Here is a 15,055-nt window from a genome sequence, read left to right as displayed (position 1 = left end):
ATGGTGCATTTTCACATTCAACACATATTAACTAAGTGTATTTCATGAGTTTGGCTCTTCCCTGAAGAGGCCAGTGGGGATGATAAATGGGTAAACAAATTATGAGATAAGCAGAGTAATAGCAAAAAGAACAGGATGGTATGGGACAGAGCAAATGGTTCTAATGCTGGCTGGGAAATGAGGAAGGACCTGGAAGGACATTTAAGTGGCATTATGCCTGTAGAATGCTGTCTAATGGGTAAAGATGGGATGAGAACAAGGGCTCCTCACACACACACACACACACACACACACACACACACACACAAGTGATGTAACAAGGTTGGAATATATCAACTCAGTAGGAGCCCTTTTTGTCTGGTGGGTAGCTGGTTGTAAGTTGATATCACTTTCACTCATGTATGCAGTGGGCCACCAGGCATTTATTTAGGCATCCTTGATGTCCTGTCCTAGGCACTAAGTTTGCTTTGAAACTAGGCAAAATCACACTAGAAGAATTGGAATACAATGGATACATACACATGAGATAGACATGTTTTCTGGTTGAACAAGCCCCTCATTCCTTTTTTCTCATAGATCAATTATGTAGGTATCTTGTTCTCAATGAGAATGGGGCCAAATAGCCTGTGTCCTGGAGCAAATGGGGTTTTAAGTCACCCGACATGCCTTAACAACAATGCCAAAGGGAAAGTATTTGCACAAGAACATTTTTATCTCTTAACAAAACTTAAAATGACACAAGTCCCTAGATCATTGCCCAGTCACTCAGATAAGAGTCAAGTGTATGAAATGGTGAGTCAGCTTGAGAATGTCGGGTTTAACCCTTAAGTTACTGTTTGAACAGTAAAACTTGCCCTGAAGATGATCTATGACTATGAAATGTCTACCTGACATCTCATTGACATTGTCAAGTATTAGCAAGAGTTTTACTCACAAATATTAGGGCTAAACATACTGTTAAGAAAACTCTTAATGTAAACCTATTTCTAATGGTCCTCAAATTCATATTTGCAAATGAACTATTAGTATGTACTTGGGCACTTGGGTGGACATACACACACAGGCACAAAGAAATAGCCATAAACCAAATTATTCTTTAATTCTGTAACCGTGGTGTTCTAATTTTAACTTGTGAAGTACTAAGCTTTCAAGTCCCCACCCCCACGGATTATAACTTAGTAATTATGGAATATGACAGGAACTGTGCTATCTACATCCTCAATAAAGCACGTCAGGTGACCTGATATTGCTGAACCCCAGATCATACTCACAGAAACCCTGTTTTATCATTCATGATTAATTTCTGGCTCTGTAGTAATAAGATAATGATGACAACAGCCAACACTTACTGAGTGTTTATCATGTGCTGGGCATTATGCGAAGTATCTTCCATCTTTAGAACTACTCACTGGAATGGGATATCACTGTGACCCATCTATAGATGAGGACACAGGGTCAGGGTGCAGTGGTGTAGCCTGTCACACGTCACTTATCCAAGGCAGTCATATCCTAGAGGCCAGGCTCTTGACTGCCTCCTAACAAAATCTACTACTTTATTTGTAATAGTTTAATTTTAAAGATAAAGCTTTTCTCTGCATCTAGAGAAAACCTTGAGGGAATATCATATCAGTTATCTATTGTTGCTCAACTACTCACCCAAAACTTGGTGATTTAAATCCAGCACGGTTATCTTCGTACTCTCTCAGGTTCTGGGTGTGAACGAGGCTCATCTGGGTGGCTCTTAGTCAAGGTCCTTCGAAAAACTGCACATGCTGGCTGGAATCCTCTGAAATCTGGGACCTCACATGTCTGGTACCTCAGATGTCTGGGGGCTAGGGCTGCTAGGGCACCTGTGTCTCTAGGTGGTCTCTCCACGTGGTTTGTGTAGCATGACAGATCAGGGTAGCTGGACTTCATGGAGAATCAATGTGTCCAAGGCACATGCTCCAGGAAAGAGAGCGCCTGCTATGAACCAGCCTTGGGAGTCATGCAGAATCACCTCCACCACAGTCCTTGCGTCAGGCAGTCCCACAGGCACATGCAGGCTTAGGGAGGAGAAAGAGATTCCAGCTCTTCATAGGACTGGAAACACTATTGTGGCCAATTTTTGGAAAATACAAATTGCCTTATCCACCTTGGGGCAAAACCAGTTCACATCCTTTTCATATACAAGAGGCACTTTCCTCCCCCCACCCCCCAAAATTGCCCCAATACCTCATCCCATCACCACACCAAGCTCAGGTGCAATGCCCAGATCTCCATCTAAATCAGATTCAAGTATCCTGGCTGCTTGGGTAGGGCTGTTCAGGTGGATAGCTCACTCCTCCAGTATTGAACGTATGGATCTGAAGACCGGGGACCTATTCTCCACACAGCTAACATGCACTGGAGGGACAGGTCCAGGGTGTTCCTGTTTAAAAGGGGGAAAGTTGGGAGGCACACAGCAGGCTCTTTCACGGAACAGTTCTGAACAATACCTGGGCACACACTGCCTGTGCCCTGATTAGGATGTTGTCCTAGTTCCTAGAAATGATTTTCCATGGGTCTTAGGTACATGCTTTGGACTCCTGGCTCACCTGTAAATTGTAATTCCTAATCCACAAGATGTGACATGTTTAGGGCTGGTAGCTTTCTCAGCCTGCTTTCTGCTTATAAAATGTTGAGGCACCAGAGCTTCCTCATTCTGTATTAAGTCTTCTCCTTTCAGTGCAAGATGATCCAATTCCTTTAAAAGCTTTGTGAGTTTCCTGTGAATTTACAATCTACTGCATTATTCAAAAGCCACATCCACAAGTCTCTGAGATAATTATCTTCTTTACTTTGGGCTCTCTGCAAGACTTCTGTGCTGCAATCCACTTACGATTCTTAGAAGTCCTGTGGTTTTGCTCCTTTGAACAGATCCACGAAGCATCACCTTAAATCTTCCTGATGTCTCAATAAAGGGTTTCATAGCCATGATCTTGGCTCCATCTTTAGATCACGTTTTCCTGAAAATGCCTCAGATTTCATCTCTGCTTGAAAGTCATTTCTTCACTTGAGAATTATTTGCCATCAGGACAGCCTGGCAGTGAGAAACCTTTATTTTCAAACATAGGAAGTCCAGGATCCTTTACAGTTAGTGGGTCTTTCTTTGGCTTGTCTCTTTACTCTCACATTTTACCATAGGCAGCTAGAAGAATCCAGGAGGCAGATTTTGCACTCTACCTGAAAACCTCCTTAGCTACATCATTCAGTTCCCTAAGTGCGTGTTTCACTTCCCACATCACTGCAGGGGACAGTGTTGCTAAACTTTCCACAATGGCCCCGGAAGGCTCATGTTTCCTCCAGCTTCTGGCATCTTCCTCACCTCCTTTTAAGCCTCACCAAGAGCTTCTGTGAAGATCAACAGGCTTCTGCTAACTTTGCCTTCAAGACTCCTCCAATTTCCCAAAGCTACTGCCACCCTTTTAAAGTTTTATTTATAGTAGCACTCCCACTTCCAGGTACCAATATCTGTATTAGTTGTCTACTGCTGTGTAACAAAGCACCCCAGAATTCAGTGGCTTAAAATGACCATTGTATCCTTTTTTCTCTCTTACAGTCCTAGTACTTGTCTGGGCTCAGCTAACCAGTGATTACACAGGCTCTCTCACAGCAGTAGTGAGAGTCAGGGGCTGGAATCATCCAAAGACTCGGTTATTAGATTTTTGGTGTCTGGGCTGGAGAAACACAGATAGCTGAGAGCTGAAGCAAATGGAGTCTTCCTCATCACTCTCACCTCTGTGTGGTCTTTCTACCTGTTCTCTAGAGCATGGGTGCTTCAGAGTAAGCAGTCTCCTCACATAGAGATCAGGGCCATCAAGATATGTGTTCCAGACAGCAAGAGCCAAGCAGAACCATACTACCTGGGATCCAGCCACAGAAAGCAGGCAGCAGCCCCTTCCCCATATTTTATTTGTCAGGGCCAGTCACAGAGGCCCTCCCAGGTTCAGGGTTCTGAAGAGCATGTGGGACTGGAAATATTGTTGAAGCCAGTTTTGGAAAAGACAACCTGCCACCAATCCTTTAAATTATTTAAATCTTCAGAACAACTCTGTAATAGCAATGTTAAAATTTTGTGTGGGTCATTAACTTTCTAGGAGAAGCTTATGTTTTAGTATGGTGAAAGCCTTTAGAATAATGCTTATTAATTACAGAATTGTGCATTTTGGGCATGCTCTGCTCTTAAAAGTTGGCTGCTTTTGGGAACTGTGTAGAATACTGGCTCACAAAGATGTCCATTGAGTTAGAAAATTAGCTTTGTTCTTTTCCATTCTCATTTGGATGTCTCCCATTTGTTTCATGTTTCCAGTGCGCCAAAATGTGAGCAAACACTTTACATACAATATCTATTTTATGCCTCTGAGATAATTACTGATCATTTTATGCATGACTATACTGAAGCTTAGAGAGCTTTGCCTAAAACCTCTTTTAATATTATCATTTGCACCATTGCCACCCTCCCCCCACTACACACACACAATTCTGTGAACCCTTTCATGGCCTATTGTTTTTCACTTTTATGGCATATGTCATGTTCTAACATGATCAAGAATTAATTCATTTGTTTAACTTATTTTTTTATTGTCTGACACCTTCCACTAGGACAGCGGAAGGTAGGGAAAATTTTCTCTGTACTCACTAATGTGTTTCAGGAAATACTAGTCAAATGTATGACTCAACAAATGACTGCATGAATGAATGGTCCTGCTGAGATTTGAATCCAGATTTGACTTGGAAACCTTTAAACATATTTTTTTTAATTATGGAATTTTGCCTTTTTAAAACTTTTTTTAAAATTGAATTTATTAGGGTGACATTGGATAATAAAATTGTATAGGTTTAAGGTGTCTAATTCTATAACACATCATCTGAATATTGTATTTTGTGTCCACCACCCCAAGTCAAGTGTTCTTTCATCACTATTTATCCTCATTTACCCTCCTCTACCTTCCCACAACTCCCTTTCCCACTGGTAATCACCATACTGTTCTCTGTGTCTATTAGGTTGTTGTTCTTGGTTGTTATTGTTGATTTTTGCTTAATCCCTTCACCTTTTCCACTCAGGCCCCAAACTTCCCTCCCATCTGACAGCTATCAGTCTATTTATTATCTGATTCTCTGAGTCTGTTTCTATTTTGTTTGTTAGTTTATTTTGTTCATTAGATTCCACATATAGGTGAAATCATATGGTACTTGTCTTTCTCTGGCTGGCTTCTGTCACTTAGCATAATACCTTTCAGGCTCTCCATCCATGCTGTTGCAAAAAGAAGATTCTCCTCATTTTTATGGCCAAGTCGTATTTTTTTTGTAAATGTATCACAGCTTTTTTTATCCATTCATCTACTGATGGACACTTGGGCTGCTTCCAAATCTTGGCTATTGTAAATAACACTTCAATGAACTTAGAGGTACATATGTTCTTTTGAATTAGTGTTTCTGGTTTCTTTGAATAAATTCCCAGAAGTGGAAGCGCTGGATCATAAGGCAGTTTCATTTTTAATTTTTTGAGGTAACTCTATTCTGCTTTCCCCAGGGGTTAATACTCAAAATTTACTAAAATCTTATAAAAGTCAACACAAAAAAAATCAAATTTAAAAATGGGCAAAAAACCTGAACACTTCTCCAAAAAGGACATACAGATGGCCAATAGACATGAAAAGATGTTCATCAAAGAAATGAAAATTAAAACCACAATGAGATATCACCCCATATCTGTCAGAATGGCTCTTATCAGTAAATCAACAACCAAGAAGCATTGGTGAGGATTTGGAGAAAAGAGAACTCTCGTGCATTGTTGTGTGAATGCAGATTGGTGCAGCCACTGTGGAAAGTAGTATGTGGTTAACTCAAGAAATTAAAAATGGAACTGCCTTATCACCCAGCGATTCCACTTCTGGGAATATATCCAAAGAAAGCTTAAACACTAATTTGAAAGAATATATGCACCTTATGTTCATTGCAGTGTTATTTACAGTAGCCAAGATTTTAAAGCAGCTGAAGTGCCCATCAGTAGGTGAGAGGATAAAACAGCTGTGGTCCGTTTACACAATGGAATACTACTCAGCCATAGAAAAGCCTTTAATCTCAGCCATTTTACTTTATTATCTCCTCCAACCTGGGGACATTTACTGATGTCATATGTGCTGTCATGGTGAGAGTAAAATCTGCATGCCTTAAATAACTCAGGAACTAAGACAAGTTAGATATGTTTCTATCAATAATTCTCACAGTAAAATGCCAAATTAGTAACGTAGTTTAAGATTTTTCAGTTTTGATATTTCAGTAAAGCTTAATGTAATTTCCTGAAATTAACATCTGTTTTCAGAGAAATATTGTTTATTTAGTAAATATGTATTATAATTTATAATAAACTATATTAGAAAATAAATCTTGGAATTTTTTAAACTTCTATTTCAATAAATGTTTTAAAATCCTATCTAAATAGTTTTTCTGCCTCTTTTAAAATTAGTTGTTACTAATATTATGCTGATTTGTTTTTCTAAATATTTCCCTTTTTTCAACTTCAGAAATTTCCACTTTAGAAGTTTATAGTTTTATATATAATTAATTACATATAATTGATTTGAGAAAAAAAGAGAGGAAGGGAGAGAGAGAGAGAAACATCAATTTGTTTTTCCTTTCATTGGTTGATTCTTATATGTGCCCTGACCAAGGATCAGCCTGAAACCTTGTTGTATCGGTGATGACTGCTCTAACCAACTGAGCTACCTGGCCAGGGCTAGAAGTTCTTAGTCTTAATTTTCCTGTTAAATATGTGCTTCTGTTAAAGATTCAAATATGCTGATTTTTTGTAAAATTCACCCTTGGCATCATTTTAATAACAAAGTTCTTTAGCAAAATAATAATCTCTTTATGCATGTAGGCGTTTTGTTTTGTTCATTTCATACCATTTAAATAATCAAGCTTACTCATTTCCTACATGAAGCTTCCATTTGCCACCGACTAGCTAATTTGCTTGTTCTCCCTAGCTTTCCATTTTCTCATCTCTAAAGCCCCGGGGACCAGTTCAGCCTGTTCTCATGTCACACCTTTATGAGACCCTAAAAATACAGGTGTAGGTAGGTTCCAGCAGCTGCTTGAAGTGTGTTCCCCTGCGGCGTGGCTGTATCCCTGGGCACTTCGGGCTTGCAGGTGGCTGATAATCCCTGGACCCCTTATGGTCCACCTAACGTCTTCCTTCATGATGGAAGTTATCCTCCAGCTCTGGGATCAAAACTCCCTTTCTATTGGCAGTCTTGAGAAGTGTTGGCTGAGCTAGGATCACGGAGGGGTGGGGGGGAGGAAGAGGGGGACAGAGTGGGGGATGCAGGCCTTTGTCTCCAACCTTGGGGACTTGCAGGAGCCCAGTCGGCAAGGGCAGCCCCGCCAGCCCCAGTGCTGTGCCGGCTTGACCCTGCAGTCGTGCTAACACCTCCCATCCTTTGCTCATCTGCCTCCAGTGCTCACCCGGCCCAGACCGCACAGTGATGACTACAGCACCATGAAGAAGATTCCTCCTCGGAAGCCAAAGCGAAGTCCCCACACCAAGCTCAGCGGCTCCTCGGAGGAGATCTCAGGCGCCGGGCCCGGGGCGGTGGGGGTCCCGGGCCTGCGGCACAGAGCAGGGGGCCCACAGTGCGCCCTGGGGGCCATGCTGGGGGTCCCCGCGCCCCCTGCGCCCCCTGCGCACTCTGAGGCTGAGACAGAGCCTGAGTTGGAGCCCGTCTACATCGAGATGGTGGGCCACGCGGGCAGCCCCGACCAGGGGGAAGCGGTGTACGAGGAGATGAAGTACTTGGCGCCCCCAGAGGACGGGGGCGCTCAGGTGGGGGGCGCCTGGGCGGCCGTGTCACTCCCGTTACTGTGTGAGCGCCCCAGCCCCTTCACCTTGGAGGAGAGAGACACTGGCTGCCAGACACCAGGTCCCTGCAAAGACACTTGCGACATCCCCGCCCCCTTCCCCAACCTGCTGCCTCACCGGCCCCCGCTCCTGGTGTTCCCCCCAACCCCTGTCACCTGCTCCCCAGCGTCGGATGAATCACCTTTGACGCCCCTGGAGGTGAAAAAGCTGCCCGTCCTGGAAACCAACCTCAAGTACCCTGTGCAGTCGGAAGGCTCCAGTCCTCTGTCGCCACAGTATTCCAAGAGCCAAAACGGGGGTGGTGACAGGCCCCCGTCCCCCGGCCTCCCTGTGTTCAACGGGTCCCACAAAGTCTCTCCGCCTCCCACGCCGCCGCCTCCTCCCCCTGCGCCGGCTGCTGCCCACCGCCACTTCACCTTCCCACCCGAGGCCAGCGTGGTGCCCACGGGGAAGGCAGCCACAAACCCGGATCTGCCCAAAGTGCAGCAAAAGCCAAACTCTGCTCCCGCAGCGGGTCCCTGCAGCTCTTTCTCCAAGGCTCCGCATTCCCCCGGCAAGGCAGCAGCTAGAGTGGACCATCGGAAGGCCAACTCCAACGCCTCCTCTCCAGTCCCCTACAGCTCCCCGAACTCCAGGCCCCTCAGCAGCCCCCTGGACGAGCTAACCAGCCTCTTTAACTCCGGGAGGAGCGTCCTTCGGAAGTCTGCAGCGGGAAGAAAAATCAGGGAACCTGAAGGTATGCAGATAGAAGCATTTCCCTTTTTTGCTCATTGAAATGGATGGAAGGATGGATGATGGGTGGATGGATGGATGGATGGATGGACAGATGGATGTTGGGGGATGTAGATGTACATGTATACGCATATACATATATATGTAATTTAAATCATGCTTGAGGTGATTGTGGTAGTCATTCAGAGAGAAATTTTTATGCAACCAATATGGCCAAATAGGCAGGTATAGATATTTCCATTTTTCAGATGAAGGCTCATGATATACAAATACATAGCATGAAAACTGGATTCAGTAAATTCTTATGAGTTGATATGTGTTAGAGCAAGGTTCTATTTTAGCTGCTGATCATTTTCCCCTCTAACAATACTTCTTTAGACCATGGAATTGGTATTTTTATAACATTATACATTGTCAATTCCCATTTGATTTACGTTTCAGTATTGACTCCTGTCTATCCTTCTGTCTTGCTGTCTGTCTCACTTCCACTCCTGGTTTCTGGGATGATCACCTATTCAGTTATTATCTTACTTGTGATATTGCTCACATTTATATTGTTTTATATGAATGACTTTCTTCTGCTCATATTCCACCTGAGGAACATTTAACTTGGTTCTACTAAATCTGTGTCTTCTCAGCCTAAGGCATGGTTTGCACTGACAGTCCACTCAAGTGTGCTCACACTTGGGTTGCGGGTGAATTTCCCGCCAAAATATAAGATGGCGCGTTAAAATGCCTATATCTTTTGAAGTATGGGTTCGATTGAAATGAAATATTTGGTAATACGCAGTTACAATCGGCCCGAGTTTACACGTTTCCCGCACTACACCGCAAATCTATATGAACCGAGTTTAAGACGGCTCCCGCGGAGTACGCACAATTCACGCGAGCCGACTTAACTCGTTTCCCACAGCCCAAGTGCTCAGTACCATGATGTTGCAGCCTGAATATATATATTTTTTGTGTTCATAAAAGCAAAATGTAACTAGCAAAAAATAAAAAGCCAATCACTTGTAAGTAACCACATGCTACTTAATTCAGATGAAGTTGCCTTTATGTGCTAAAGGTTTCATTTTGGCAGATTCTATAAGGGGAGAGGGGCGGGGACATTAACCAAGGAACTTATATGCATACTAGTAGCCCGGTGCACGAAATTCGTGCACATTAAAAGGGAATTAATTAGCAGAGATATTTTAATATTGCTATTTGCCCTTTCTCTATAATAGAAGTGTGAGAGATGAAAGGAAATTAGTAAAATGTATATGAAAATAATATATAAATTTATTAATAAATAAATAGTAACAAAAGGATATAACAACAACAGAGGCATGATATAAAAACGACAAAAACATGATATGAAAACAAAAACATGATATAAAAACAACAGTGATGCAAACAATGACTGATAAAGTGATTAGCTTATTCTGATATCTCCCTGTACACCACATTAAGAGTGAAAACACTTTCAGAGTGCTTGACTAATTTCCCTGGTGCTGAAGTATTTAGAACTTTAACTGTAACGACACATGCTCTTAAAACTCTAGAGAAAGCAACATATAACTGACCATGTGTGAAAATGGGTTCAGGTAGGAATATGCCTAATCTTTCTAGAGTTTGTCCTTGTGATTTATTAATAGTCATCACAAATGCTAGCATCATGGGAAACCGTCATCGAATCAATTTAAATGGGAGGCCAGTGTCAGATGGGGACAAATTAATTCTTGAAATCAGAACAACCTCTCCCTCTGCAGATCCTGTTAATACTTCAGTTTCGATAATGTTAGGTCGTAATCTTTTGATAATAAGTCTGGTACCATTACAAAGACCCCATACTCAATAGCATGATGATTGCACCTACTTTCAATTTTAATTTATGACACGGCATTCCCAAAGGAGTAATACTATTAAGAAATTCGATGGGAAAATTTTCCTTTTCAGCATCATCTGTGGAATCAATGGAATCATCACTTAAATATGTGTGAAAATCTCCATCGAGTATATCCAAAATTTCTTCATTTAATTTTTGAACATGCTCATTTTTTGGACAAAGAATTCACGTTTAGATATATTTTTAATATTATCTAGATATAGTATTTCCAAAGGTAGCTTCAATAATAGATCCAAAACTGCTATCAAGTTTGCCATCTCCAAGTTTTACTAACCATCCACTATAAGCAGAGTTCTCTGATCTCATATTTGTTTTAAGAGACAACTTTCTGAAACATCCCCAAACATTGTAGTATTTTAAACTCGTTTGTACTATGGCCAATCCCATAGCATGTGGTACAATACTGAGACATTGTTGAAAATCCCCTCCAAGAAGGAGAACTTTCCCACCAAATACAACATTCAGACTCATAATTTCTCTTAGTAATCTGTCTATGGCATTTATAGCATGACTGGATGCCATGGTGCATTCATCAATAATGAGAAGTTGGGCCTTTTTAATAGTTTTAGCAACTTCACTCTTTATATTGAGTCTAGAAATTGAAGTTTCATTTAATGGAATCGGTAATTTATATTGGGAATGAAAGGTGCTTCCACTGAGAAGTAAATTTGCAGCAATTCCTGTAGATGCTGTGGGTAAAACAGTACCACCACAGCCTCTAATATAATGTGTTAAAACATTATACAGATATGCAGGTGAATAGAATTCCTAGCTGGCAGGCCCCTGACAGCAAGCTGGCCACCTGCCCATTCTGTGAGAAATGGTGCTCCCTCCTCCCTCCTGTCCGGATCCGGGGTACAGGTGAATGGGGTTCCTGGCTGACAGGCCACTGACAGCAAGCTATCCAACAGCAGATTCTGTGAGGAATGGGGCTGCCTCCTCCCTACTGTCAGGGTCTGGTTTGAAGGCTGGCCACGCCCCCTGTTGGGCCAGACCCAGAGTTCTACCACGCTGTGGCCTCTGCCTCAGCAATCCAGGACTGACTGCTGCTGGTCGCTCCTGGCGTTCTGAGGGTGGGTTCTTCCCTCAGGCCTCGTGGGAAACAGCTCAGGGAGGGTGCAGTCCTTGGCAAGGCAACCCAGGACTCAGTACTTCCATGCTCTGCTCCGAGGGTGGGTTCCTGCCTGAAACCTTGCCCTCCGGTAAACAGCTGGGGTAGGGCGCAGTCGTTTCCAAGACGACCCCTGCAGGACTGACTTCCTTCCAGTTGGTTGAGCTTTGGGACGTGATGTTACACCCAGGGTTTTTATATAAGTAAATATGCATACCCATGGACACAGACAATAGTGTGGTGAAGGCCTGGGGTGGGGTGGGAGAAAGGTAGAGGAGGTCAATGGGGGTACAAAAAAAGGGGGGGACATCTGTAATTCTTTCAACAATAAAGATAATTTTTTAAAAAATCCAAGATATAAAATGTAGAAATATGTAGACTTATCTATCTTATACTTTTTTAAGTTTCAAAATAAATCTAAGCTCTTGTGGGGGGGGGGGGAGATCTAATCATCTTTCAAAAAAATCATTGTAAGGTTTTTATAGAAATCCAAAATATTTCCCAATGTTCCATATTTTGGGGAAGAATTGCATAAATATACAGCACCTTTTCTTTTTTTGAAAATATATTTTTATTGATCTCAGAGAGGAAGGGAGAGGGAGAGAGATAGAAACATCAATGATGAGAGAGAATCATTGATTGGCTGCCTCCTACATGCCCCACACTGGGGATCGAGCCTACAACCTGGGCTTGTGCCCTAACCGGGAATGAACCATGACCTCCTGGTTCATAGGTCCATGCTCAACCACTGAGCCATGCTACAGCATCTCTTCTTTAAAGAAATTGTAGCAAGTCCCTTGAGTTATGATGCTTTAGGTAGATGGCAACTATAACATCCTCATTTTACAGAAATGGAAAACTTCCAGGTGAAGAGGCTAAATACCTTCCTTAGGGTCATGGGGTAGAATTGGAAGTAAAATTTTGACTTATGTTATAACATTTTATGTGTACATTAGCCTGTTCTTTCTCCTAAAGAAAATACATAAATGTTAGCTTTCATTATTTAATTAGGAAAATTACGTTAGTTACAAAAGCTCTAGAAAATTGAGAAAGCAATCTGAATAAGTGAAAAGTAGGTCAAGGCTAAGAACACTTAGCAAATGAATGAATAACCTACTTCCTATTTATTCTTCAGACAAGCTAATTGTTTGTTTAGCTAACAATTTGTTCTTAATTATAGGCCATTAATAAATGAAATTGTCCTTGTAAATAGGAGAATGTTTGAATTTCACAAGTCATATGTTTCATTCCAGGGAACAAAATGGAATCTAAGAGTAAAGCATTAAGTAAACAAATTAGCATTTGCTTTTAGAACTAAAAGTTTATTAAAACCTCATAAACCTCATTTTACTATAGATGGGACTTGGGTAAATTCTTCTTGGCTCTATTTAAGAAAGAGAAGTTAATGCATTTCTAGACAGGCCTCATCACTTGGAAAACCCTATGTGTAGGATTTAGAGCCTCGTGAGAATTACAGTGAGGCCTCTGGGCATGGTGCATGAATTTGCTGATTGTATTTTCCTATGGTGGCCACTAACCAGTATTTGAGAACACACATAAAACCTCAGGTACAACATTGTTAGTTCAACTCAAAAATTATAAAACATCTATTTTTCTACTGTGGGCTTTTACAAAACACTTTTTAATTTGAAAAGATTCCTTTGAGCCACTTAGGACTTTCTCATAAATATATGAATTAGCAACTCCTGTCCCAGCACAGTAGCTATAATAACAGAAAACTTAGCAATGTGAGGCTGGGTCATCCTCACACATCAGATCACGGGAGTTCCAACTATACAGTTGAGAACTGTGTGATTCTTGATGGGCTCTGATGTGGGAAATAAGTTTACAAGTGTTATTTTTTTTGGTGTTTTTTTAAGAATGTAAAGGGGGCTAAAGATAAGATGTAGATGAAAAAAATGTCAATGCTAGAGCTAATCACTGGAGCTGCTTATATGATTATTAAGGTTTACATAATTGGATCCTTCAGTCAGTAATCCATTCTCTTCTGAATGAATTGAATGGCTGTTATTAATGACTTACTGTAGTCTTGGGACTTCTTCCCTTTAAGGTTTTAAATCTTCTATTTTACCTGCTTTATATTTAAAGATATTCTTATTTTCATCTGAAATAGCTTTCTTACCAAATCACCCAGTAGGTGGCTAATTCACCCTCAAGGCACCTAAATTAATTACAGCTCATTTCTTATACAGTTGTGATATGGGGAAATCTTTTTTTGCAAATTTTGAAGAAGAGTTCAAAATTCCCTCACATCTTTGGAAAGTGACCTTGAGGAAATTGAACTGCTCGTTATTATCCTGCTATAGCTATTTCCAGTTAAAACATAAAATAAAATGAGTTGTGTATAAGAAATGAGGTCCTTTGTTATGTAATTCTGCTTCATCAGTACTCCATAAACTTGTATGTAATGTTTCATAAATAGTATGTTTCTTTAGACAGTTCATTTTCTAGAGACGCTTAGATATACAATTTGAGCTATAGAGAATCACACTACACCCAAGAGTCCAGGATGCACCCATAGACAAAATGTGATTGTGCAGATGATAGATATGACTGCAGCCTGAGAGGAAACATGTGAGCAGCAAAGAACTGTAGTGCTCACGATGCCCCAGGCATTGTTTTAATAACCTGTTTAATTCTCACAAGACTAAAGATACCTGCTGCTATTATCTCCATTTTACAGATGGGAAAACTAAGTCACAGAGAGATTAATCGACTTTCTCGAAGTCACCCTGCTCATAAAAGACAGAGAAAGACTTGGACACAGTAATTATATCCCCAGTGGCAATTCTCTTAGCTAGATACACAGGGTGCCTACGACTGGACTGTAGAGGGGGAAAATAAACAACCAAGAATAAGGTTTTAAAATTCATACTTGCTCACCTAAGGTGCAGTAAGTTAAGAGTCATCCAGTTTAGAAAGAGAAAACTGTTCCACAAACTCAAATATGCCAAACATGTACTTTACGGCTCATGGGTATACATATACAATTTTGGAATGTCATATGGAAGCCACTTGGCCCTTAAAATTAAGAATGACTAAACGTTTAATTATCTGTTCATTTCTAGATACAATTATTCCATATATTCACAAAATGTTTTCCATATATAATATGGCTAATATTATCATGCTAATTATTTCTAGTTGCCTAGTTTCAAATATTATGAGAGCTGATTCAAGTGGAAGTGGAAGGGAAGATTCATTGTCTTGCTTAGGCCACTAGGGTGCTCTATTGCTCCAAATGGCATTACATCGTCTGGTTGCATGTATCTAGAACATGAAATAAAACAAGCATGTTATTCTCCACTCATTGAAAATGATCAAGATGATAGAACATTGACAAAAATGCAGCACACCTCAGGAATCTGGAGAAGAAAGTGGAGGAGAGCCAGGCTGAATTAAAGAAAAATCTGATTTGCAG

The 15,055-nt window shown here is 41.1% G+C and overlaps 1 protein-coding gene across 1 annotated transcript in view; it reads left to right on the top strand.

Moving 5' to 3' along the window:
- The window catches only part of MYO16 (myosin XVI), a 524,958-nt gene that overhangs the window by 442,076 nt on the left and 67,827 nt on the right, over window positions 1-15,055 (top strand). Inside the window, exon 32 of the mRNA XM_023752474.1 lies at window positions 7,482-8,618. Coding sequence (XP_023608242.1) covers window positions 7,482-8,618 — 1,137 coding nt within the window. The remainder of the gene's footprint in view (window positions 1-7,481; window positions 8,619-15,055) is intronic.

The sequence above is a fragment of the Myotis lucifugus genome, unplaced genomic scaffold (genome assembly GCF_000147115.1).
Source record: "Myotis lucifugus unplaced genomic scaffold, Myoluc2.0 scaffold_33, whole genome shotgun sequence".
Taxonomy (NCBI): domain Eukaryota; kingdom Metazoa; phylum Chordata; class Mammalia; order Chiroptera; family Vespertilionidae; genus Myotis; species Myotis lucifugus.
This window is presented reverse-complemented; position numbering and strand designations above follow the sequence as displayed.